Raw genomic sequence first — 26,353 nt, 5'->3', positions numbered from 1 at the left:
GAGGTCAGTGTATGGGTGGGTTAAGGAGTGACCAGGAGGCAGACAATGGAGAGTGCCTTTCACTGCCTACTCCTCTGAGGTTGACCAACAAGGTATAGGAGAAAGAGAAAGAAAGTTAGGGACACAGTGAGCTAAGAAAACAAAAACATAGTAAGTGTTGGTGAGGGCTGAGGGATAGTCAGTAAAGTGGTGTTTTTCCAGAGTATGAGAGAACACCATCCAGAAGTGCATTAGAGGGCTGGGGACTGAAGCTGTTCTCAGCCACACAGAAGAAGAAAAGGGAGGAGAGAACAAAGGCCAGAGTCTAAGAACTGGCAGTGTGACACCTCTGTGAGTCACATTCTGAGACAGGGAGGTGAGAGAGTGGCAACATCAGTGTGAAGAGCTGGGAGAACTTTGGTGAGAAGAGCGAGGAGGAGGGTTGAGAAAGCCCTTGTAGAGCACTGAAGACAGTGTGAGCTGGGGACAAGCAGGTGGATTGGGCTGAATTGACAGGGTTGACTTCAGAGGCCTTGAACTTGTAGTGCAAGAGTCAGGGAGGACATGTGTTCTCTCTTGAGGTGCTCAGCAGCTATGAGGATAGGAAGACTCGCCCTCAAGTCTTTGTTCAACAGGTGAGAACAAAGACCACATCCTTAGGAGCTAAAGAAGATCTCGACACATTGTTTAAATCCCAGGGCTCTTCATTGCTCTAGGTCTGGGTTCTCAAACCTGATGGACATTGCAGTCACCTAGGGAATGTTATAAAGGAATTTATGTCTGGGTCTCATCATTAGGAGTTATGACTTACCTGGTCTGTGCCATGGCCTCAACTTTGGGATATTTTTATGAGCTCCTCAGGTGATCATTAAATGTAGACAAGGTTGAAAATGGTTGTTCCCCTAATTTTTTTTATCCTTAAAGCAAATTCAGAATGTATGCCAGCAGAAGACAGTCACAAACTGTAGGGTCCTAGTGGCTTATTTATTTCCTGCTTATATAATACCTGCAGATATAGGCTCTGCTCCTGGCCAGATGTTATATTTTTTTGATTCTTCAGTCATGGAGGCACCAGAAGAGGATCATGGGAAATGGATTCCTGGCTCTTATTTGCTCTTACCTGGAAGTAATTCTCGTCACCATCTCCCTTATATTTCAGTGATCAGCTCTATTTGCAGGAACACACCAATGTCAAGGAGGAAGTGAAGGCAGTCCATTGTCTATGAACCCCAGAGATCACCATCACCTAGAGCATCTAATACAAATGAAGACAGGAGGCTTATGCATTTATTCTCATACACATACACTGTGCTTCTTACCTGTTTATCTATACTAGGTTAGTTGATGGGGGGGGGGGAGACTCTCCAAGATATGGGGAGCACCATTCCATGGGCTGTAGTCTTAGACTGAGTTAAAAGGAGACAGCAAGCTGAATACAAACCCTCTGCCTCTCGACTGTGGTGTGAATGCAATGTGACCAGCTCTCTCCAGCTCCTGATGCCCTGGCTTTCCTTCATGATGGACTGCATCCTCAGACTGTGAGCCAAAACAAACTCCTCCCTTAAGCTGCCTTTGTGAGGATATTTTATCATCACAATGAGGAAAATAAGTTATATAGCTGCCATATGTTTGAACGGCTCTCAAATAAGAACACAATTTATCTTCACAAAATCCTACCAAATAGGTCTTTTTATGCTTTTTTTTTTTTTAGAAGAGGAAATCATTCTAGGGCATATAAGCAGCAAAAGGATGTCTGATTTCTAAGCAGTCTGGGTGTGGGGTCTAAGCAATGAGCCTTTGTGCTATATTACTTGTCTAGTTTGTATTCCACTAATAGATTCTGTGCTTGTGTAGTTGGGTTGGTGGGGAGGGAGAGGTTTGAGGTCTAAAAGTAAGTGTGGGGCATGGTGCATGCAAGAGAACAAAGCAATGTTTGTATCTTTCATTGTTAGTGGTCTAGAAAGAGCATGGGGTGAGACTTGGGGCGGGAGAGAATTGAAAAGATGGATGTCGTTGCTTAAGGAGACCAACCCTAGAGGATGACATGGAGAGGTCCTTAGGACCCCTTCCTCTTTTCTTTCCTAGCCTTCCACCCAAGCCTCTGTCTCACTCAGCACCTGCAGACTGCACAATGGACTTGTGTCCGCATAGTTCAGAAGACAGGGAAAGTGAAGAGAAGAATCATTTCTGTAGGGAATGGTATTTGGGCCATTTGTCCACAAGGGCTCACACATTGCTGTTTCTAGAAAATTGAAACATAATTTCAGACATTGTTACATGTGCCACATTAAAAAAATACTTCAAAGGGGGAATCCTTTATGAAAGAATTATTTAGGGGACCAGGAGGGATTACAAATCATCACTACTCAATAAATTAATTTCTAAGGCTTTCCTTTTACATTGCTTCCTATAAAATGGGAGCACATCTGCAGTTTACCCAGGTCATTCTGCTGATCCTGAGGGTAGCAGACCATGCTAGAGGTCGGAACTCTTGGTCTGCACAGACAACACCTTTTTATTTACCATAGCTCAAGACACAGTAGAAAAATCACAAGTGGTTCTGTTCTGAAATGGAATTTTGGTCACAAAATAAACAAATAATAATAATAATAAAAAGCTCGTGACATTGGAGCTTTTAAATCCTGGCTCTCTCACCTGTTCAGTCCTGTGCTTTGGTCACAACATATGGACTCTGTCTGTAAAACCCTTGAAAACGCTGTCTTGGCACCTTGCTGCAATCTGCCAGTGCGCTCCTTAGGGCCAGGCAGTCCATCTGCTGCTGCTGCTGCTGCTGCTGCTGCTGCTGCTGCTGCTGCTGCTCTGCTTCCTTCCACTGTGATTTGATTGGGAGCTGTTGGAAGTTGTTGCTAGGCGTTCCTCTTTCCCCTCGCTGTGAGAGTGATGGCAATAAAGGTGGTTGGATGCTGTTGACCATTGCCACAGAAATCCAAGATCAGGTTATTACTGACAAGGAGCCCTGCCTATGGGTCAGGAGGCCCTATTATAGTTTCTCTGCCAAGTGCTCGAAAGTAGTGCGTCCTCTTGAGTGAGGCACTTCATCTGTCTAGGTATCAGGGTTTTTTTTGTTTTTTTTTTTTTTTTTTTCCTGAATGAAAATTTAAACCGGAAGATTAAGAAAAGTGTGTAACAAAATGTTTTGACGTTTTGTAATGCTCAGCTGTTTTTGCTCCATACAGTAAGATAACCCAGTTAAGGATAAAGAAGAAAAGAGGCATGCCATTTTAATTAAATCCGTGGATGGAAATAAATGGGGACATTCCACAGTGATTGTGTGACTGCATCTTAATGGAGTCCAAAAGAGTTTCCTCTTTGGGAAGTGTGAACTAATACACCCACAGAGAAATGATTAGGAACAGAGATATTTATATTAGATGGGAAACACTGGGAAGCTAAGACTTTAAATCAATACCCAGAGGTGAGATGTGGGCAGCTGAAGATGTGCAAGAGAACATATAGGCTGGAAATATTCCCTGTCAATGTGGATGATAGAATTACTGTATCATGATAGGAGTCAAGGACAGAAATCTAGGCAATAGATGTGTATGTATTTTCAAACATTAGACCTGTGTATTCATCACCCCAGCCAATGGCTGAGTAATTTGGAATCTTTTGAGCACAGGTCTGGGGGTGGGGCAAATGAAGTGTGTGTTTAAGATTGGGGTGGCAGTGCTGGGTCTGGATGTCAAGTCCTCCTTCTTATTTCTGTATCCCAACCCCATGTATACCCTGGCAGCTGCAGGGAGGGAGCTGTATTTCTAGGATGCATTACTGCCTCCAGCCTGTGGCAAGCTAAGCGCTTAGATTCAATCTGTGCTGGAGTCCCTTGTTATTTAACTAAGGACACCCTAATGTATTGAAGGGACATTCTGTCTATAGGAGGGGAAAACTTGCCTCCTCAGCACAGCACTGCTTCAGATGGAAAGCTAGAATAAACAAGTGTTATTCCACAATGTCTCGATTTGATTTTTGACACCCCCCTCCCCGGAAGGAATCTCTGCAGAACTAACGTTTTTGCTTCCTGTCCACCTTTTAGGTTTGCTCAGCTGACCAAGGTCTGAGTAGACGGTGGACATTTCAGAGGAGAGAAAATTACTGTAGGGTTAAATCTGGATCCAAGTTTACACTTAACTCTCTGCTATAGATGGACACATAAAGCAGGGGAAGAAGGAAGAGAGAGTGCCCCTTTTCAGTCATAGCCCCCTAGGGAGTTAGTAGAGGTTATCCCATTCTCAGTCACAGCCTGCCCTCTGTTTTAGGAGTCTTGATTATTTCTACAAAAATTACCTTGCCCCTGGCACAGCCTGACCCCAGCAAAACAACATACACTCATTCAACTAACCTTCACCCTTTGCGCCCTGCCAGGGAGCCCTTTCTCTTCCCGGTGGTGGCTTCTTGTCCACCACAGGCCCAGGTGGAGCCCCCTGAAAGGAAGTTTTGGCCTTTCCCTTCTTAGTTTGTGGGTTGTGTGTCATATTTAGCCCAGGGGACTTGTTAGCAAAAGACGGTAAAACTCCATCCTCGGCGTTCTTAGCACACGCATCTAGGGATAAGGCTCCCAAATTTGCATGTTGTTCTTAGTGAATGTTGGTGCTGCAGTCTGGAGGCCAAAACAATGCCTTAGATAAAAGAATGTACTGCTGCCGCTGGGGCTCCCCTCGCTTTCCGTGTCTTCCCCCCCCCCCCCCCCCATTCTTACTTGAGCAGTTTTCCCTTCTGTGTGGCTGTCCCTTGCTTTTGGACTGCTTCTAACAGTCCCACTCCAGTCGGGATCCTGAACGTACCAGAGGGCGGCCTCTCCCAGGGCTTGGGCCACTTTTCCACGCAAACGCTGCCGATTGCTATCGCTCTTGTCTGAATTATTCACTCTTTCCCAGGACTCCTAACATCAAGCGAACTCTTTTCTGAAAGTTTGGGTAGGGGGATCCAGCTCCCTGTTCTCCTCCTGCATTCAGCAACCCTGGGAAGCTCCCCAGACACCTTGTAGGCGCCCCCCCCCCCGCCCCGCGCGCCAAATCCAGCCGAGGTGGGGGGGCTCAGGGCCATTCGGGATGCCGGCTCTGCGCTCATACTCCATCTGGCTTTTGCTCCAGATAGTGGGGTTTCTCAGGGTGTCCAAAGCTCCCGTGTTGAGGCTTCAGGCGCCTGAGTCCGGAGGGGGGCGGTAGCAGCGTCAGGTGGCTGCTCTGCGTCTCCGAGCGCCACAGAGTCACTTCCTACTCGGCGCACAGCCTGGACTGGAGCAGGAGCCCTCCAGCACCTCGGCTCCAGGACCGCTGTCCGCCGGAGTTGCGGGGGCTTGGGACAGCGGCGGGAGAAGCTGAGATGTGACCCACCCCCAACCCCCATTGCCATTGCCCTCTCGAGTGCCTGTTTCTGCAAACAACAGCCTGCACCGGCCAGCGAGCGCTTGCCTGGATCTTCGTGGAGAAAGGAGCAGCCACTGGGCGCTCGCAAAGCCAGGCAGAAGTTCAGCTGCCCTGGGCAGCTGTGGAACAGCTGCGTGAGATGGGTGGGCTAGGAGACTGAGGGAGCAGAGCTAAGGAAGAGGGTCTTAGTCTGGGTTAGGGGTGGGGAGAGGGAAGTCGAGTTGCTTCTCGCTCTCTCCCAGATCCCGGAGTCGGGGCAGAGAGAGAAATGCTGAGCCCGCGTCCGGGCTCCTGCCTCCGCGGCAGCATCTTCAGCAGCAGCCTCAGCATCAGCACCGGCGGGACAGCGACAGCGGGGGCGGCGCAGGCGCACTGTGCCCGGCGGAGCCTGCAGTTCCCCAGCCCCGTGTGCGGCACCGCCACAGTCTGGGCAGCGGCGGCCGGGGGAGCGCTACTACCATGAACTGCCTGGTCCTCCTCCCCAGAGCTGCTCATCCGGGTCGGGCTGGAGACACAGTCAGGGGACCCCGCCGCCGCCGCCGCACCCCCTTTTCTTTCGTCTCCATCACCACCACCTTTTCCTCTTCTTCTTCTTCTTCTTCTTCCACCTTTTCTTCCTGCTTCCCCCCCTCCCCCGCCGCGGATCCTGGCCGCTGCTCTCCAGACCCAGGATGCCGGGGGGCAAGAGAGGGCTGGTGGCGCCGCAGAACACATTTTTGGAGAACATCGTCAGGCGCTCCAGTGGTAAGCAGAGTTGCAGTTGCGAACATTCCCCACCTCCATCCCGACCAAGGCGCCCCCATCCCGCCCATCCCACCCTTCTCCTAAGGGGGGAGGGGGTGTAGGCAGTGGTACCTGGTGGCTTAGGGTGGGTGGAGGGACGTAAGTTGCATCTGCTTCCTAGGAGATGTGCCCCCTCCCACCTGTCCAGACCTCACAGTGGGAGCTAGGGACGGGGGTGGGTGAAGCGGAGGTTCATTAGAATAGGTTTGAATGGCACTTTGATGATGATTCTTTCCTTGTCCCATCACTTCCCAAACAAGCTTCCAGCGCCGACTAAATTCGTAGAGCCAGTTTTTGGAGGAAGCTTTCTTTCCAAGTTGGGAATGACTGGGAAACTGGCTACTTCATCATATTTAAGTCCCTGGGATAGCTTTTGGACCCACTGTGCACATATGAAAGTTTTCTGCGTTGGGGCGAGCCGTCTGAGTTGAACCTGAAAAAGCCAGTGCTTGGAACAGGGGAAGGCAGTTACTAGGATCAGATTTGTGTTTCAAGTTTCACGTTTTTATTGTCTTCATTTTGTATTGGTTAATAGGCTGCATTTCACCTGTTTCCTTCGAGCAGAAGGGTAGAAGCAAAGCCACAGCTTCTGTGTTTTTAATGCGCTTGGGAAAAAGGTTTGAACAGCACCATTCTACCTTGTTCCTGCACAGCAAGGCTGTCCTGCCTCCCGAGTGTCTTTAAACTATCACCAGTTTATGCTTGGTTTCCTACTTCTGGATTGGAATGACTATATAGTTCACATTTAAGTTCACACAATTTTTATCTTCTGGGATTATACATCTTCTAGTTGGGTTTTTAAAAATCCTCTTTTATGTAATTTTAAACTCCACAAGCGAACTGCGTGGACTATCAGTTAAGGGTTTCTCTTCAAAATCTCTTCATGGAGAATTATGGGGGAAAAAATTCTGCACTTGGAGTTGAATAGGAAAGTGGTGGGAATGCTCTGTGTGGCTCCTGATTCCTGGTTCTGTCAATCACTCATGAAAATTTATGTGTGCTGGGGGGGGGCTTACACAACAGACACAATGTGGGTCTTTTGTGTGAAAATGTGTTTTAATGCTTAGCTGTGCTACACAAGTGATAACCAATAACTAGACACAGAGATGCCGGCTCTGAGGTGGTAGCTTAGACAGCGCCACTATTTAGATTGGTGTCTCTTTGAAAACCAGGCTTGTAAATGCATCCTTGGAATTGGAGTAACCTAAAGAGTTTTCTTTAAATGTCCATCTTGGAGTTTGGTTTGCAGTTTTGTGACTCTTTCTTCCACGTTAGGTCAATGTGTGATTCTGTACAGGTCTAGAGCAGCAGTGGCAGATTTGGATTAAAAAACTAGCTTATAGTGTTGCAGGTCACTTTAATCCTTGCAACATTTTTAGCCATCCCAGTGTGAGGTTCATGTGCACTGTCAGTTTTTATGACAATATAAATTAAAATATAAGTTTGTAATGGCACAGAACATCCATTGCCTTCCTTTATGAATATCTCACCCAGACCTAGAATACAGGTAGCATTGCTATTTAAACAATCTAGTTGCCAGGGGGCCTTCAAAGGTATTGGAATCAACTATTTACAGAGACATGGTGATTTCCTTTCTGATTTCTTTTCTTTTAGTTGTTTCTACTTCGTACAGTTTGCCTTTTGAGAAGAGTTTTCAGGGAGGGTCTTAGAAGACCAGACCCATGGGCTCTCTGCCGCTCCCCTAGGTGAAAAGAAAGACCATGAGAAACCCTGGATTGAAACTTACCATTGTAGCATTGTTAGTGGAACAACCTTTTCAGGTTGGACCTGTGGGAAGGGTGTAGAATATGTTTCCGTCAGATGTGGCTTGAAATGGAGACTTACATTGTGTGGCTCGGGCCTGTCTACTCCCGTTGCCTCCATTTTCTGTCTACCAACTAACATATGAACAGTTTATCTTTTTTACACTTTGGGATTAGAATGGTTTCCCAGCTTAGTGTTTATTTCACTGGCTAACACCAAGCATGCGTGAGATTTACCTGTTTTGACATTTAAGAGTTCCACCTTTCATTGTCTATGGCTAACTTTGAAGGGTGTTAGTCACAAAAGCTTGGGATTTTGTTGGGGATGTGTTAGATATTTGGGAACGATTCTTGTCTATATGTAGTAAGCACCAAAAACCCTTCGCAAGTATCTGAACTGGGAACTGCCAGATGTGGTTGGTCTACCCATTCGTGTGGGAGGGCCCTCCAGTTGTCATTTCAACCTGATTTGGCAGAGAAATTGAAAAATTCATCCTAAGAGATGGTTTAATTAAGAGTAACAGATAAAATTCCCTCTAGGATCCTCGTAGTGGATCAGGTTTGTTACTCTGAAGATTTAATCATTCACCAACTTAATAACATTGGAAATGAACTGCTGGCAAGGCTTTAGTGGGGAACGGAAGTGGGGGGGCATTTCCAGTCTGTTGAAGAGCTGAAGGACTAGCTTTCCTTTCTCATACAATATCATTCTCTTTTGAAAGCAGATCTTGTACTGAGAGTCAGATAAACGTGTGTAGAAAGAAGCAGAGATGACAGGGAAGCCCACAGATAAAGCAAGTGGACAGACAGCCACCCAGACATAAAGACAGACACAAGGGAGGCAAAAACTGAATAATTCACAAGGACTGACAGAGAGAGAGAGAGAGAGAGAGAGAGAGAGAGAGAGAGAGAGAGAGAGAAGAGAAAGAGAGAACCAAAGACACACATAGACACTCAGACACACAGAGACACACACAGAGACACACACAGAGACACACACGGGAAAGGAAAAGGAAGAGAGAGAAGAGGAAAGAGAGGAAGAGATAGAGGTAGATAGACAGATGGAGACAGAGACAGAGAAACAGACAGAGACCGAGAGAGAAGAATGAGAATCAAATAATTGTGTTTGTCCATGGGTAGCTGGTGAATTGAGAGCTCAGGAAGTTAGGAATCTGTCTTAGACAACTTCCTGGTAATACAGAGCAAATGAGCTAGAGGGATGATGGCATATCTGTACACAGTTCTTGAAGCTGAGGATTTTATATTCCAACTCTGAAGTCCTCAGCTGCAGTTTCTAGGGGAAAATGCTACCTTCTGTGCTCTGAGTGGCCACACAGGCTCTCTGCTCCTGTTTTCCTCTCTGCTTCTTTTTCTCCCCCTCCTTATCTAGTTGAGTATTTTAAGCCAACATTGCAAGTTGTTATTGGTGACTGTGTCTATAAAATAAAACAATGCGAGTCGTTGTGTAGGATGGACTCATTTTATAGCCAACTTTAAAATAGGAGAAGCAAGGAATACTCCCCATTAGTTTTAAGATGAAAGACTTGATACAATAAATAAAAGGAATAGGATAATTCTTAACTTGTAAACACTGAAAGCATATTGTTTTTCCAAGAATTTGTAAAGGTCAAAAGTACAAAGACAATAGGAACATTTAGATAAGCATTAAAAATAGATTTTAATTTTGATTGACATATGTATAGGCTGTGGTGTAACATTTCAATAATTGGGTACAATGTATAACAATCAGATCAAGGAAAATAATGTTTGAACATTTATCATAATTTTGCCTTAGAAATAGAGTAGTCCTACTGGCTGGTTTGAAATATCAGATTGTCCATCATAGTGAAGTTTAAGTGTATATTTGGCTATTTGGATCAAAATGAATTATTAAGAGGGGAGGGCTTGAGAACTGTGGGGAAGTTCATTACGTCTGAGCAGCCCTGCTGAGGAAGCCACCTTTACTGAGTAGCTATGGACTCAATCAGTGTTTGTCATCATCAGCCCCTCCTCTCTCTTTACATGATCAATGTTCATGCAAGCTATTTGTTAGTGTAAACTAGACTGTATAGAGATGTAAGCTTACATGTAGAATTAAATACCCGAGAGACTTCTAGGTGGAATATTAGAAAAAACATGGTATCGAAGCCCTCAGTGTGCCCATCCCTGCAGGCTTGCATGTCACTCAGGTGCCCTCTCTCTGAATCCCTAGTGAACAGCCAGCAATGACCAGTTTGGGGACAGTAAATTAGGCTGCCAACTTTGAAAAATTACAAATTCAAATCAATGGTTTTTGATGTGAAGTTATCGATTAATAGTAAAGTACTATTAAAAATTGAGGATTTTTTTTCACTTTTATGAAAAACTGGAAGTGTTATTTTTCTCTTTGGAGGAAAAGGACCCAGGAAAGAACAAAACAGAGAAAAGAGTGTTTTCTGAGCAGCTCATCTTTTAAGAGGTCCTCAGTAGATTCAATTTTCTATTTTTCTAGAGACAGCAGGCTGGGCAGGCAGTTCATTATCTCTGCCACCCTTCCCTTGCAAAAAAAAAAAAAAAAAGGATTCTAAAATAATTTTCATGCTGTAATTGATATTTAGAAACTTGGTGGTAATATAAGAAACCCTCAGGCGAGGAAATAGTGATCTGTCTGGTATCAAAACAAAAAAGGAAAAACAGCTTCATTATGACCCAATCTGGAAGGAACAGTGTAAAGCAGACTGTGTCTGCTGGCCATGTCAGAAAGTTGTTGATATTCCTTTTCTTGAATGGCTTTCTGGAACATCTAATACACTGTTGAGGAAATACTGATAAAACCACACATTGGTTTTGAAGCATTGGTTTACCCACGTCTTATAATGCACCACTTTAATGTTGAAAGTATCAAAGAGGTTGAAATTACACTCACCACTTCCTAAATCATACTGACAAGTAACCAAGAGCATCATCTCGCTTCTGAGCCTGCATTGCATTACATAATGAGTGCTGTGGACTGCTAGCTAAGGACTGCTCCCCCCACCCCCAACTCTGGACTTCCCCAGTGTCTGTCTTTCGCTGGATTCCAAAAGCATTATGTATAAGAAATCCATTTACTTAAACCTCTTTCAGACAATCTTCTAAAAAAATTCATTATGCTTATTTTATTTCATTTCTATTTATTTACTTATTTATTTTTCCATTATATTTTTTAATGGGAGGCAGTAGTAATGATTGTTGTAATTGGTCATGACTGAGTGGATTTCCATGCAGAATCTTTCATGTTTTAGTTAACATTTATCTTCTACTTTCATTATAATGGTAACTTGGGGGATCTGTGCTTTCACACTCCCCAGAGTGAGTCTAGGCAGAGGTTATGTGGCCACGAAGCTTCCGTGGTTACCATTTACCACAAGAGGTCACTATAGGTTCTATCACAATTAGTGGCTAGCCAATATCTTTCCTTTTATTCTCTCTTCCCCTAGACCCTTCAATTTTATGATTCGGGGTGGGGGGGTCTGCATAGTTAGTACTTTTGCCTGAAAAAAGTATACTAGACAGAAGACAAACAAGAAAGTCCAGTGATTTGAGGTACTTACTTCTTTTAATTCTTAAAATTTATCTAAATTAGTGGCAATTATTTTAAGAGCCAATAAATATGGTAGCAATAAAATAGTAAACATTGACATGATATTGGCTAGTCACACATAATGGACAATTACAATGTGATATTCATAAGATACGGTTTAGACTAATAGGGAACTTATACCATCAAATGAAAATTTAATTAGAGCGCACATTTTCAGTGTAGTAGCAATATATATGAAATACAAAGTTTTCAGAAAGGTTGCATGTGTATAATGCTTTATCCTCGGGAGATGGCTAAGTATTTTACTATTTCACAGAGTTTTTCCTCTAGCAGATGTTTTTATATAATTTATATTAGATTTGAGGCAGAGGTAGAGTCAGTTCATAACCATACTTTATTGAAAGAGAGCTCACAGATTTATAGTTGTTTCCACAGCCTATCTATAATTCCAGCCTTTTGATGTTTCCCAAAATTTGAAAATAAAGTTCAAAGCTGAAACAAATTATCTTCAAAGTTCTCCAAGTTATTAAACTCCAAGAGGCATGATTAGGAATGTATTACTCTGAGAGGGTCAATTTCCTGTTGATTAGCATACACTGCCACTATAAGAGGCCAGATCTGGAAATATTTGATCAGATTAAGATAGCCATGATTATTAACATAATAAATTAGTATATTAGGCATTGTCTTAGCATTTGGTTATATGTAGATACTAGGACCTAACAAAGTGACACGTTTGTATGTAGCATAGGCAATAGCTTTGTAACATACTAAGTTTCCATGTGGAAAGAAACAAGAAAATTAATGGGCAAAATAAAACAGAAATGAACAGTGGGTCAAGGGGCTGGAGAGATGGCTCAATGGTTAAGAGCACTGGCTGCTCTTCCAGAGGACCCTGGTTCAATTGCCAGCACCCACATGGCAATTCACAACTGTCTTTAGTCCAGTTCCCAGTGGATCTGGCATCCTCACAGACATACATACAGGCAAAACATCAATGCACATCAAATAAAAATAAATAAATCATTTTAAAACAGCAATTTGACATTTTACTAAAGCTAATTGTTATTCTTTTTAGGGGATTTGGCCCAAGCAGAAAAATGTAACCATTAAGTGTAGAGTCCTGTGAACTTTGAGAAGTAAGCAGTCTGAGATCTGAGCTTAGAGGCAGAATCCTGGAAGTTTCCAGCTATGATGATGTGCATATAAGGTCACGATAGCTTAGTCACATCATGCTTGTCCTCATGGATACAGGTTACACCTTTCCTGATCTCCCCTGTGCCGCAATTAGAAAAGGCTGGTTGAATAAGTGCGATTTGATTTTGCTTCCAAAAGTAACCAAGTTAATAACTGATTTTTCCAAACAGTTCTGATTATGTCCATGAAGTGAGTTGGCTAAGGAATTACGTAGCTGAAGATGTTTATTTAATCACCGTGTGTATCTAAAAACAGGAATCATGCAGCACAGGGTGCATCAGCAGTACCCATGAGAGCATGCTTGTCCCCTAGCCCAACTTGACGTACAAACAAACTATTCTCTACCATTTTCACTTTAATCTCCAGGAGGCTGAAGTTCTCGACTATTTTATATTAGAAAGAACTACTCGCCCACTTTCATATTCTAATTAAGTTATTTCGAACAACGCTGCAGTTAGGAGTTATTGATGGAGTGTTTTGTCTTTTGAAATGAATCCTGGCCTGTTTAAGAGCACTTTACTGATGGTGGAAGCAGCTTACAATCCAGCAAGCTAGCTGCTGATTGCCAAACTAAATATCGATCAACTGACATGTGTTATGGGGGAAATTTAACTTTTCTTGCGGTCCTTTCTGTCTATGCACTTCTCTTTTATCTGGGGATAAATTAAAGCACAAAGAATTTCTTTTGTATATCTTATAGCATTGTAAGGATAGTGGGGCTCTGCGTTGGGGGTTACATAGTCTGAGAGTAAGTTCCCTAAAGACAGCAACTACCTAGTGCTCAACCTTCATGCCATTTATAGTGATTTATCCAATTACACAACCAAATCTTACTGAGTATCTACTACGTGCTAAGAGGTGATCCAGAACAATGTCATGGTGATGTTTCTCTTTATTTTCTTTTTTTCCCCTGTGAGGTGAAATGTGCATATTGGTTATGACTTTATTGCCTTACCTATACCTTTGTATTATCACAAGTAATAAATAACAGGATATGGCTTATATGGTTAGAATGAAGGTTAAATAAGGTAATGTATGCAAAGTGCAAGATCAGCATCCAGCCCTTAGACAGCAGTGTGGTGCTGTTAATTAATTATTAGTTGTTTAAATCTTTGGACATCCCATCTGCGGTTGATGGTCTTTAATTTTGAGTTGCCATTTCCTTCTGTATCTCTTTGCAACTGATAATTTCCAGCTCGAGAGCATCCCCCACCCTGTCCTCTTCCCACAGAAGAAAAGATCCATGTTTCCTTTCACAACTTTACTTATTCTCTCTCCCTTTATATTAGACATCATCTCCATTCCCTCATCCTTCCTTCTTCTTAGTGGCTTACATTCCCCTCTCCATCTCTCCTTTGCTTGTCCTCATTCCATTTTCTAGAGCAGTCTTGTCTGAAGTCAGGGTTGGATCTCTGTCTTTTTTGTCCTGCGTGGGCTGTGACATCTGGAGTTCTCTTCTTGTTCTTCTCACATGTCATCTAAACTGTGGCCAGACCTGAATTTATTTATTTTTGGTCTTAAATTGATCAATTTTCTGTGGCATTTTCTCATGGCAGTCTAAGGACACTTTTATATTTTTTTGTCTTGCTGTTTAGAAATCTTAGGTTTTTATTTGCCTTCCTGCTCAGTATGATGTTAGTTTTACTCCCCAAGGAGATGAGTAATTTTGTAGCTCCTAAAGATGTTGTGTGTACAGTGAGTGAACTTAGGGTCATCACTGAACAGACTCAGACCATAGCTAAAGTCCCATATGCTCAAAATCCTATGTACAGCGCCCCCCCCCCCCCCAAAGGAGAATGCCTCATTAGCTGAGCTCAGAAACAAGGCTTCTGGGAATGAGGACCAAGTTAGGGAGACCGTCTCATCCATCCTCAAAACAACCTGACTCTACTGGGAGAATGCTCTCAGGGAAGCTGATAATTTTATGAAACTGTGCTGGGCATCTGCAAAGCTTCCAGCCTTCCTGTCTGGCTCCATCTCCCCATCCCTTCCTGGCCTCACTCCACAGTGGTGCACTGAGGCTCTCCAGGATTTTAACCTGGAAGGGCCGCTGAGGAGATGAGAGGACACACATGACCCAGATATTACACTGTGCCTCATAGGAAGGGCTTACTACAGACTTGCTTTTTCATATTCTTTTTGGATAAGGTAAGACACGGGAGTTTTTTATTTTTATTTTTTTATTTTATTTTATTTTTACCTTTTTGACCCAATGAAGGCAAAATAGTAAATAACTACAAGCCTCTAAAATCATTCACTGAGCTAGAAAGCATTGAACTCACTTTATCAAGAGTTTCCTAATTTGTGGGCAGACCCCAACAGACAGATGAACAAACAAGACATCTGAGCACCACCTTGCAACCTCCAAACAACAACTTACTGCTTGGAGGAAAAGAAGTGTCAGTCTGGATTGCCCCAGTCCCAGACATATTCCGAGAAGTCAGAGGGAACAACAGAAACTCCCATCACTGTGAAAATGGCCCAGGGGGAAAAATGAGATATTGTAAACAACCAGCTCCTGTGGCATAGAGTGTAGAATGAAAACACACACACACACACACACACACACACACACACACACACACACACACAAGCCTTAGAAGATGAATTGTGTTATATTGTACCCTGAAAAGGCTGCTGTGCAAGTTGGTTTTCGTCATCTTGAGACATCTGGAAAGAAGGAACTTCAGCTGAGGCAACGCCTCCATTAGATTGGCCTACAGGCACATTTGTATGGACATTTACTTGATTAATGATTGATCAAGGAGATACAGCCCACTGGGGGTGGTGCCAGCCCTGAGCAGGAGGTCCTGTGAGGCAAAAGAAAGGTAGCTGAATGTGAGGCTAGAGAACAAGCTAGAGAGCAGCACCCCTCAGTTCCTGCCTCCAGAGTCCTGCCTTGAATTCCCGCCCCAATTTCCTTTCCTGATGGACTATAAGCTGGAAGCTGAAATAAACCCTTTCCTCCCAGAGTTGCTTCTGATTCTGGTGTTTATCACAGCACTAGAAACCTTAATTGAAGTTCTCACGAGTTTTACTGCCATTTATGTTTGATTGTCTTAAAAGGTTGCCTTTGAAGAAAATATACAATCCCTTCAGAAAAGAGGTTGGTTGTTTGTAAAAACAACATTTGTATATTCGTAAGTTTCAAAATGAAGCTTGAGTATTAAATAAACAATGCATTTCTCTCCCAGTAAACACATCTTTACTGGTTTAGCTTTTATTCTCCAAGATTATCTAATTAGTGGATGTCTAAAGCTTTAGATATTTTAAGAAATTTCACTGCAATAGGATTCAACAACAATTTGTCATTAACTACACCCAGGTGATTGTTTTTCCATGTTTTGTGAGTCTGTGATTCTTGTGGTCAGCCATTGCAGTTGTGTTTTGCGCTAATGATTCTGACCAGCATCATCTTTAGAAATACATCGCATGAGCAAAGCATTACTATTTTTAAAGTGGAATGGAAACTGGGCTGGAGCGATGGCCAGTGAGTAAAGTTCTTGTTATACAAGCTGAAAGTTCTGCATTTGGACCTCCAGCATCCCTAGAGAAGTGAGCACAGCCTTGCACCTGTAATCCCAGTACTGGGCAGAGGGCAGAGACAACCAGATCCTGCGGAGGTGGTTGGCCAGCCAGTCTAGAGAAACAACAGCAAACAGGTTCAGTGAAAGACCCCATCTTGACAACAGAAGATGGAGAACGTTAAAGAAAGACATGTGGCATTGATCTTTGGCCTCAACAAGCACTCTCAGGGGTGCATACTTGCACACAAATATATATAACACACACAAGTACAACTTCAATTGTTCAGCATTTTTGTGGAAAAGACACTGTCTGTAACATTTCTATTGTTCTCAGCAGCAGAATTTTGGGGATAGATGCTGAAATAGCTCCTGCTTTCTGATCCACTTTGGCGAGATGGGGAGTGATGAAGTTAATGCCATCAAAGAAACACAGAAACCTGAAAATGTACCTTTGATCTTGAAGGAGACGAAATGTGGAGGCATATTTTTATCTTTGATGACAGCTGAACACGTTTGAATAAATTAACAGTTTTTTTTGCATATTTCAAACTCCCACAGTGATGGTCTGTTTAATGTTGCCAATATTATTATATAATAATTAGTTTCATTTTGGAAAGTATGAAGTGTATGTGTCTACACATTGGCGGTATTGTTATGGAATTTTAGGAAAAAGGTGTATTTTGTAAGGACATAAAAGATACCAGCCCCTTTATAGAAATGGGGAATGCATAAACCAGAAATCAACACTATAGATGGGGAGATTTTCATATAAATTAGTTATGCCTTTTTTTTTTAAAAGCCATATGTATCAAGATTTTGTTTAACCCAAATAAAATGTGCTATGTATGCTTCAGGGGACTTTTTCTGTTACTGCCACATGAAACTTAAATATATCTATAAATATCACTCACCCAGAAGACAAACTCAGAAAAGTAACATTGGATCCCTGACTCAGGTTCACAAGTTTTCAGATGTTATTCAAAGTGCAGGAAGTCTGCTTAAGTTTGCCTGCTATCACTATTAATTATTGTTAATAATATAATCTTTTGGGAATAGGTCTAGTTGAGTCTTTATCTCCTTTCTACATAACATTCAAATACTGCTTTGCAGTTATTTACGGACTGTCTTCATAGGACTAGGAACTATTAATTTGATTCTCCCAGCAAAGATTGTTTTGTGTAGTGATGGACACACTAATATGTACCTTGATTTCAGAGACTGGAAAGGGAGACATCTACGTAACAAACACACAGAGAGCATCCAAGTAGAAACTGTGGTAGGCATTCTGAAGGAAAAGGAAAGAGTGCTGAGGTCACAAGTAACAGGGACTCGTTTTTGAATGGAAGGCAGTTTTTGGGAGGCCTGGCTAAGGAAGCGCTATTAAAATGATAAGAGGTAACTGGGAAGAAGAATGTTGTAGGCAAAGTGAAAATGGAAACAGTCCCAAGCAGAGAAAGGGCGAATGAGTGGGTACATTTGTGAAGCTTCAAGACCAATGTGGCTGAATGACAGTGGGTAAAACGAGGAGGAAGAGCAACTGGGGGCCCATCCAAAGAGCCCTGGCTAGATCTCCTGAACACCTTGGTGATTGTTTAAGGGTTGGAGGGAGAAGGCGTGGACATTGGAGTCAACTCGATGGTCACTGCAATGGTCCAAGCGAGAGGGGATGGTTGTTTGGCCTGGAGAGTAGGCAGTGGAGATGTCTGGAAAGGGATGTACCCAATATGTATCATTGTAGAACCATTAGGATTTAGCAATAAGTTAGTGTCCTGAGTGGGCAGGTGTGAAGGATGACTTCTGGGCATTCGCCTCAGTGTCTGTGTAGAGAAGGAAGCTGGGAATTTTTCTTTGAGATGGGGAAATTGGAAGTTTCATCCTTCACCTTCCCACTTACAACCTCCTACCCGGTATGTGCCACCTCCCTACCCCTACTATTTTCCTTCTCAACCCTGGCCCTTGCTCTGATTTGGGATTAAAAGTGTGTGCTACTGTCCCTGGCTTTTTAATGTGGATCTAACTCAGGTGATTATTCTTGTACTGCAAGTACTTTACTGGCTGAGCTCCCCCAATGTCTCATTTTAGAATTACTGCAGTTTCTGTGTAGGTATGCCTCTTTAGTTAGGACTAGATGAATATATTTAGAGAGATACCAGGTTGTCTTTCCTCACTGGCTGCTGTAGACCTTGGGAAAACGTGAAAGTAAAGTCCTTTCCCACCTCCGTGTCTTCTTTCTCCCTCAATAGTCTAGACTTCACTTGGTTGTCTTGCCACTTCTTAAAATAGCTGACAATTCTTGATAATACTCTGAAAATATTTCTCTCAAAGATAATTTGCATAAAAAAGTTGAGAGTGAGAAAGAACAGTACTTTAACCCCCCCCAAAAGCATTTTTATCATCATTATTTTCTACTGTGTTTCTTTAAAAATTGTTGTATATATTTAAGGTATGCAAGATTAAAAAAAAAGTATGTGTATATGTGTGCATGTGCATATGTGTATTGTGTGTGTGTGTGTGTGTGTGTGTGTGTGTGTATGTGTGTGTGTGCCAAAATATCATCTCAGGGTCATTCATTACCTTCTACCTTGTCTTGATAAAGAGTTTCATGTTCGCTCTTAAGTACAGGAGGCTAGCTGGCCCATGAGCCTCTGGGAATTCTCTTGTTTTCTCCTACAACCTCACTAAAACCCTTCAGGGATTACAGATATGTGCTCCAGCATCTGGCTTTATGTGAGCTCTGGGGATCTGAACTCAGGTTCTCACATTTGCACAGCAGGTACTTTATCCACTGAGCCATCTGTTCAGCTACACTGTAAGGTTTTGACACACATACACATACGGAGAGCATCACGAAAGTCAGGAAAATTAGTCTGTCCATTGCATCCCATAGCCATAATCTTTTTCCTTTATGATAAGAGCTAAGATCTGTGTTGGTAATTTTAGATATCTGTACAGTATTAATAACTATAATGTCGTACCTTTGATAGCTGCATTTGTTCATCTAATCTGATGCCAAGTTTGTGCTCTTCCATCTATGTCTTTCCATGTATTTTGCTGTTCTGTTCCCATTGTTAGTGTCCTGAAGTTTCTAGATCTAAAAAGGATATAGTTTTCATAAAAAAACAAGACATTAACATTGTAAAAAGTCAAATCTTGTTGGAGCAGCCCAGAGGAAAGCCATTTCCCTCTCTTCCAGAACTTCTGTACAAAGGAAAGGAATTGTCCATGTCAGATGATTTTATGGCATTTCATTGACTGCTTATGATCTTTCCTCTTCTAGAATTTTCTATCAGCATGGATTCCTGATCTCCTTTACAAATGGGATTAGTATGTGGTAGTATGAACTCAAGTGTGGTTAATTTCATATCACCTGAAGAAGTCATTCTGTGAAGAAGTGCTTCTTTGTACTAAAATGAAACCAAGCAAAGCAAGCTTAGATCCCTGTTCAGAAATGCAGTGATGCCTGCTTCTGTCTTTTCCTGTGTTCACCAGCAGAATCCTATAACTTTCCTGTCCTGCCTTTCCACTTGTAGGAAAGGAAGGAGAAAATACACAAGATAGGCCCAATCTTACTCTTGGAACTAGTATCTTCAAACTACAGGTTTTGACTCAGAAGGTTTGTGTCAGGGTCCTGTGCTGTTGTTCCCTTTGGGGGAGGGGGCACATAGGCACAGAGTCAACAACACAGACTCTGGGATAATGTGGAAACAAGCAGCCCAGTTTATTCAGGAAGAGGCAAGCCTTATATACCCCTCCACCCAACCCTGCAGAAGGTCTGATGAATATGCATCTGCTGGTGTGACATGGCTGCCTTTCATTGGTCCAGGTCATCTCCAGGTCATATCTCAGCTGCTGTTGCTAAGGCCCTTAGGCAGACCCAGGTTGGCTCTCAGAAAGTATCTTTTTTACTGGTTTGGGATGGCTGGCCCTCAAGCCTGTTAGGGATAAGTCATTTCACAAAGGTTTAGGGTGGCTCCCAGAGGCCATGTTGCTGCTAACTACCAGGTGATTCTGGTGCAGGATTTTGAGAGGTGAGGGACCAGATTAAAGTGTCCCAGACTTTGTTGAGCAGGAGACTTATCTCTTGGGCTGTATTTTTGGATTCTACCCTAAAGGAATCAGTTCAGTGCATCTACCTTACAATCTAGCAATGTCTACTTTTGACATTTGGGACAAAACAAGATCCTATTGCAGCTGCCAGAATTCAGGAATTACTACACTAGACGAGTGTGGCTCCATCTCTGCACATTAGAACCACTTGGAAAGATTTAAAAATAAATACCAATGCTTGGGAGTTCCTTTCTAGATTAACTAAACCAGAAACTCCAGAGTGTGAGATCTGGGATGAACAACCCTCCCTCATGTTCCTAACTTCAGTCTCCTTGAATCAAAGTGGAATCAAGAAATCCCTACAGAGACATTTATAATTTTTCAAACTTGCTTTTAACTGGTGAATTATGTGTTTGTGTTTATGTGGTCAGTATGATGCCATGATGCATGTATGCATTGTAGGGTGACCAAATCAATTTAATGACTCCATCACCTCAGATATTTGTCTTCTCTTTGGGATAGGAACATCAAAATTTTTCTCTCTTACTGATTTTGTAAACAGCAGTGTGTTATTTTTCTCATATTGCAATAAAGCACCAGAACTTACAGTGTCCATGCCCACCTTCTGTGTATTTTTTTGCCCACCACTCTCCTTTTTCAGCCTCTGGTAACCATGGAAGCATTCTCTATCTCCTTCTCACTCTGTTGTGTATATATATCACATTAAATTAGTTTTTAAAGTTTCTAATGACCCTTAAAATCATTTTGAATCAAGGGCCTATGATTTGGGTTAGACGCTTCTAATGCTTGAGGGAATCTTGATCTCTTTATTTCACATCTATCTTTAGAGGAAGCCAGGTTGCATTTTCAAGCTCTGATCCTTTGTGGAAATCTATCCAAACATCTGCTGAGGTGCAGAGTCATAGCTTCTGAAATCCCAGCCCCTGGTGGGGAATCACGTCTGACTCTTAGGTACCTCATAAGGACTGTATTTGTTTGTTTGAGCCTTCTGGAAGTGAAATGTTCATAAACATCTTTAAGGGTTGGAATAGCCTGGATAGCAAGGAAAGTTCAATATTCCAGAATCCATGGTTTTCTGTGATATGAAAGTGAGGACACACCTGAGCTAGAATCCTTGTCAAGACTGACTGATGATAACAACGATAATTGCTTAGAATTCTGGGAATATCCTTAACCACATCATGCTACTAACACTCTAGGAATATCCCACCTTCTAGATTCTAACTTGTCTCCTTTGCAGTGAGTTATTCCTTTGTAATCAAATTTCTTTTGCCTATCCTGCTTTAAAGCTAAAAGAAATTAAAATTTCTGGGAAGTAATTTTAATTAAATTTGCTCTCTTGTTCTTAATATTTATTAATGATATTAGATTTCTCATTTGTTGAAACAAGAAATGTATGACTTCAGGGAGATAATAATATGAACATTGTGTATACACACAGTATTTTGCCTAATACATATGCAAATTTGTAAAATGAACTCAACAACTTCTGTCTAACTTAGCTGTATCTATTTCTTACTGTTTGGCGTTTCATTTTGTGATTTTTCTTTCCCTGATATAACTGCAGATTTCAGTTTGTAGGTACAACATGAGGAAGTGTTTTATTTATTCATTTATTTATTTTTGGTTCAGTGCTTGCACATGTGGTTCTCCTCCCCACACCCCAAACACACTGTCTCTACAGTTATGGCACAGTTGTGAAAAAAAAATCCTGCTGATAGCACACTATAATATTTTATGAAGGTCTTTTGCTCTAATAGTTTATAAAGATTTTGCTTATATTACTCATTATTAGTCTCCACAATTACCCAAAGATGTGCTTGTAACTGTTGTTAATTTGTGTATGTAGAAACTGATAATTTACTTGAAATCTCCGGGTGTTTTCATATTATTTTCTTGGTAAAGTTGAGAATTGATCTAAATGTGGAGAATAGACTGTGACTGGGGTGATTAGTGGGACTTGGATTATTGTGGATATTTACCAGCTGACGACTACTTATACAAGCCATATGGAAAATATGTCCAGTTGTGGTTTTATAGAATATCCAGAGATGATAGCAAGAATCATTACAGCTGTCCTTCATAAGGCCAGAGCATATTGTTAAGATCCAGCAGGAAGAGATGGGAAATGACATAATCTGATTATTGTCATAGTCTAAATGACTAATCTCAAATTCAAAGCATAAAGATGAACAGATGACACATCTCCTAGACTGTTGTAAAACCTTATGATGGCCTTAAAATTATTTTTGAGTTATAGTTCTGATTGATGGTGTGAGCAAACAGTAGTGTGTACCTGTGATATATCTTAATATATTCAATGGCATTGATGGAAGTCAAGTGGATATTTTAAAAATAGTTTGAAACAATGCAAAACATTCACTGCCCACATTTGGTTCAAACTTGTATTTTCTTTTTCATGAACAACCCTGTCTCCAAACCGATAAGAGGAGAAATCCCTTTCTGAAGAGGCTGCTTTCAATCTTTCTTTCATCTGTAATTGATCTACTTTCCACCAATAGTTTCCCCTAGTCAAAGAGTTTGACTATGCACAAATCTCAGTCTAGAGTTAGAACTGAGGGAACAGGTGCTCTGCTTTTGACCCAGGTACCTTGGTTCTCTGATCCTCTGACTTGTGGCTGATGAATGATCAGAAAGATGGGAATGGAGATATTTCCTGGATTAAAGACAAGGGATGCACCATCAGAACAATGCACCACAGAGTGGGGCTCCTGTCATGGCTGCTTTTGTTAATCATTTTGTTATCACACGGAGATATTGGTAAATAAATGAAATGCATCACCCACTAGTGGGTAGTGATGGCTGGACGTGCTGAGCTGCAGTCTTTTTTAGACGTTCCTATTGCAGAGCGGTGGGAAATGGTTGAGTGGCAGCAGGAATAGATTATAAATGGCAGAGCCATCAAGGAACAAGCAGAGCTCTGGTTCTAAACCTAACAGATGTTTTGAAAGCAGAACTGTTTATATGTATGGAGGTCTGCAAAGCCTTTGGAGGGTTGTTTAAGGCACGTTTTCAAATCTGTGAGATGCAACCGAAGTGGAGTAGAATTGATTTGGTGAATTTTAACACACTTCAAAATTGAAATAGATTATAAAATAATACAGAACATGTAGCAAATGTTGGTTAAGAAACTTTTGGGTCTGTGCCTTTGTGTGGACGCACACCTTGTGTGCATTTTTTAAAATAAACTCTGGTTTACAAACAGCTTGAAAACTATGTGTTTCTAAGCAGTTTCTGGGAGGGAAAAAAAGGCCCAGGTTAGCAAGCATCTTAGGGTTTTAACCTTTCTCTCTTTTTGAAAGCACATGGGACCCTTGTTTCCAGGACATTGGGAATCCTTTCAATCAATAAGTAACAAATTATATTGCAAAATTTTGAAAAATTGTTTTTAAATTGTCAAGGAAAAGTATACATTTTTGTTTATGTTTATGGTAAATAATATGTTGTTTTAATATATAAGTGTACTGTAGAAAAGCTAATTAATTAATTGATGCCCCTGAAGTTCACCCACATTGCTGCAAATGACAGAGTTCCATTTTTAAAAAAGAATGTACATTATTTCATTCTCTAGATTTCATTTTATATATATATATATATATATATATATATATATATATATATATATTTATAACACTTTGTTTGGCCACTTGTTTAATGTGTGCAAGAAGAGGATGTGTGTGTGTAGTCCTCAGTGAATGTGCTATAGAGAAAGGAGAGCTGAGGCGATCCCTAAGTGTTAGGTAGGCAAACAGATACAGGAAAAGTATTTTGAGTAAAGAGTTTTAACATCACTGATGAGAATATTTCAGAATTGATTAAGAATTGACCTAAGACTGATAGTGTAGACTTCAGGAGTAAGAAATAATATATTTATATTAAAAGGAGGGGTGCTTGTAAGTGTGGGGATGGATTTGAAATCTGACAGTGCAAACATTTGGGCTCACTGATCTGAATGAAGAGGGATGAGGTTTCAAAAAGACAAATTGACATTGGTTTGAATTTGAGACTGAAAAACAGGATGAATTAAGGCAGGGTATAGCTCTGCAGCCAAATGGCCCACCATGACTTATGGTCATTAAGTGTATAGCTTATGAAATAGAGAGGGTACACGAACCTGGGCTAAGAGAAGAAACAAAATCACTTTTGATGTTTATAATCTATGCCATATAGAAATGAAACACTGTGCACTTAAAGATGAATTATGCTTTCTGACTCATCTTTGCAGAAGTCAGCTGATCTTCCTCATCATGCTAGCTAGGTTCTCCAGAGGGATACTGTTAACTATTCTCATAACGAAGGCTTAACTCAAATGTCAGTGTTTTGTTTTGTTTTTTTAACATGAACCAAAGGGAAAGGAGTATCTATTATCCTCCTGTGTTTTCTAAACTTATGTGCAGTTAAATGTGTAACTGTATAGGATAATGAGTTCGGACAAATGGATAAACATGCATCTCACCCCAAGAGAGTGAGCACTTACATCTCGCAGGTAGTTTTTCTTCTCTTTCCTGTCGTCCCCCCCTCATTCCCTTCAGAAATCACTGTCCTGGATGATTAGCATAATCATTTACCTGAAGCCATTGTGTGGCTCCCTATCACCACTGCAGCTTTGTCTGTATTTAGATTTCACATGGATGACTATCTTCTGCCCCATGATCTTTTTTAGGTTAACCCACATTGTGACATGTATCAGAAGTCTGTTCCATTTTAGAGTAAAGTGGTGCTCCTGGTAGGAATTTGACACCATTTAAAATCCATTCTCTTGATTTACATTGTTTCCAGGGTTTGACTACAATGACTGAATCTGATGTGAAATTTTTTATGGCCTTTTTTTGTTAGTGTATGTTTTTATTTCACTTCAGTAAACAAGTAGGGTGGACCTCCTGGGTCACAGATGAATATTTAACTTTACAAGAAGCTGTGCTGCAAAGTGATCATAACATACTGTGTTTGCTTAACATTCTATATTAATATCTAGGTCCAGGGGCCCCATATTCTCACCAGTAAAAATTTAGCATTAGCATTGTAGCTGCTCTGGTAGGTGAGTGGTGGGCTATCTCTATGTTCTTAATTTGTACTTTCTTCATGTCTTGTGAGTGGGAACATGTGCTATTGGCTGTGGCACACCTTGAGATGTCTATTCAAATAATCTCCCCAGCTTTCTTAGTTGGGCTGCTTCATCTTCTGTGGGAATTCCCTATATATTCTGGATTGGACTTTAGGTATCTGTTTTATGAATATTTTCTCCCAGGCTATAGGTTTCCATTCTATTATCTCAACAGTGTCCTTTGATGAAGAGTTGATTTGCATCTTGATTATGCCCAATTTACCAACACTTCCTTTTGTGGCAATTGCTATGAGTTTTGCATGGTCAATTTTTGTCTCCCTTAAGACTGCTGAATTCCCCACCTGTGTTTTCTTCTGAAAGTTTTGTAGTTTTTGCTTTTGTTATGAGATCTATGACCTTTGACTCCTTAGCTTTATGTGACTTCCTGTTCAAGGTCCACCACCTCATCAACTGTCCCTACTAGGAGTCTTCTCAGGGTGGACAGTCAAGAAAGCACCCCTGTTTTCTAAAGGATTTATCTGTTTCACTATTGCCTTCAAAAGACATTTCTCATATATTTTCCTGTGCTTGATTTAGTATCTATTCTCTTAGGTCATTTTGATTGCTACTTACTTATGTTCTTAATAAGTAAACTTGATAAGAAGAACATAGAGTATGTTCTTTTAACCTTTACTTCATTCCAATATCTGATTAGGAGCCCCATCTTTCACATGGCAACTATCATTCAGTAAATGTTGAATTGCTTTGTTGTTTTTAGAACCAATTCTCAGTCAGGATTTCAAGCCTGCTACCCATAATTTAATATCTATTTTTTAGATTCGACCCAAAGATGAGCCTAAAGGAGATTATTTTATAGTAGATTGAAAGAAGAATATTATTTTTACTTCTTTTAAGATATTTATTTTAAATAGTTTTAATTCGTGTTAGCATTATTTGAATTCTTTTTCATTTTATTATCACGAGACCATTAGCATTGCTAAAGTTACAGCCTGAAACTGTTG

The 26,353-nt window shown here is 41.3% G+C and overlaps 1 protein-coding gene across 1 annotated transcript in view; it reads left to right on the top strand.

Annotated features, from left to right (window-relative positions):
- The first annotated feature begins 5,135 nt into the window (after positions 1-5,135).
- The window catches only part of Kcnh5 (potassium voltage-gated channel subfamily H member 5), a 303,831-nt gene continuing 282,613 nt past the window's right edge, over positions 5,136-26,353 (top strand). The window contains exon 1 of the mRNA XM_036205975.1: positions 5,136-6,110. Coding sequence (XP_036061868.1) covers positions 6,038-6,110 — 73 coding nt within the window. The 5' untranslated portion in view covers positions 5,136-6,037. The remainder of the gene's footprint in view (positions 6,111-26,353) is intronic.

Source organism: Onychomys torridus, chromosome 14 (assembly GCF_903995425.1).
Source record: "Onychomys torridus chromosome 14, mOncTor1.1, whole genome shotgun sequence".
Lineage (NCBI taxonomy): Eukaryota > Metazoa > Chordata > Mammalia > Rodentia > Cricetidae > Onychomys > Onychomys torridus.
This window is presented reverse-complemented; position numbering and strand designations above follow the sequence as displayed.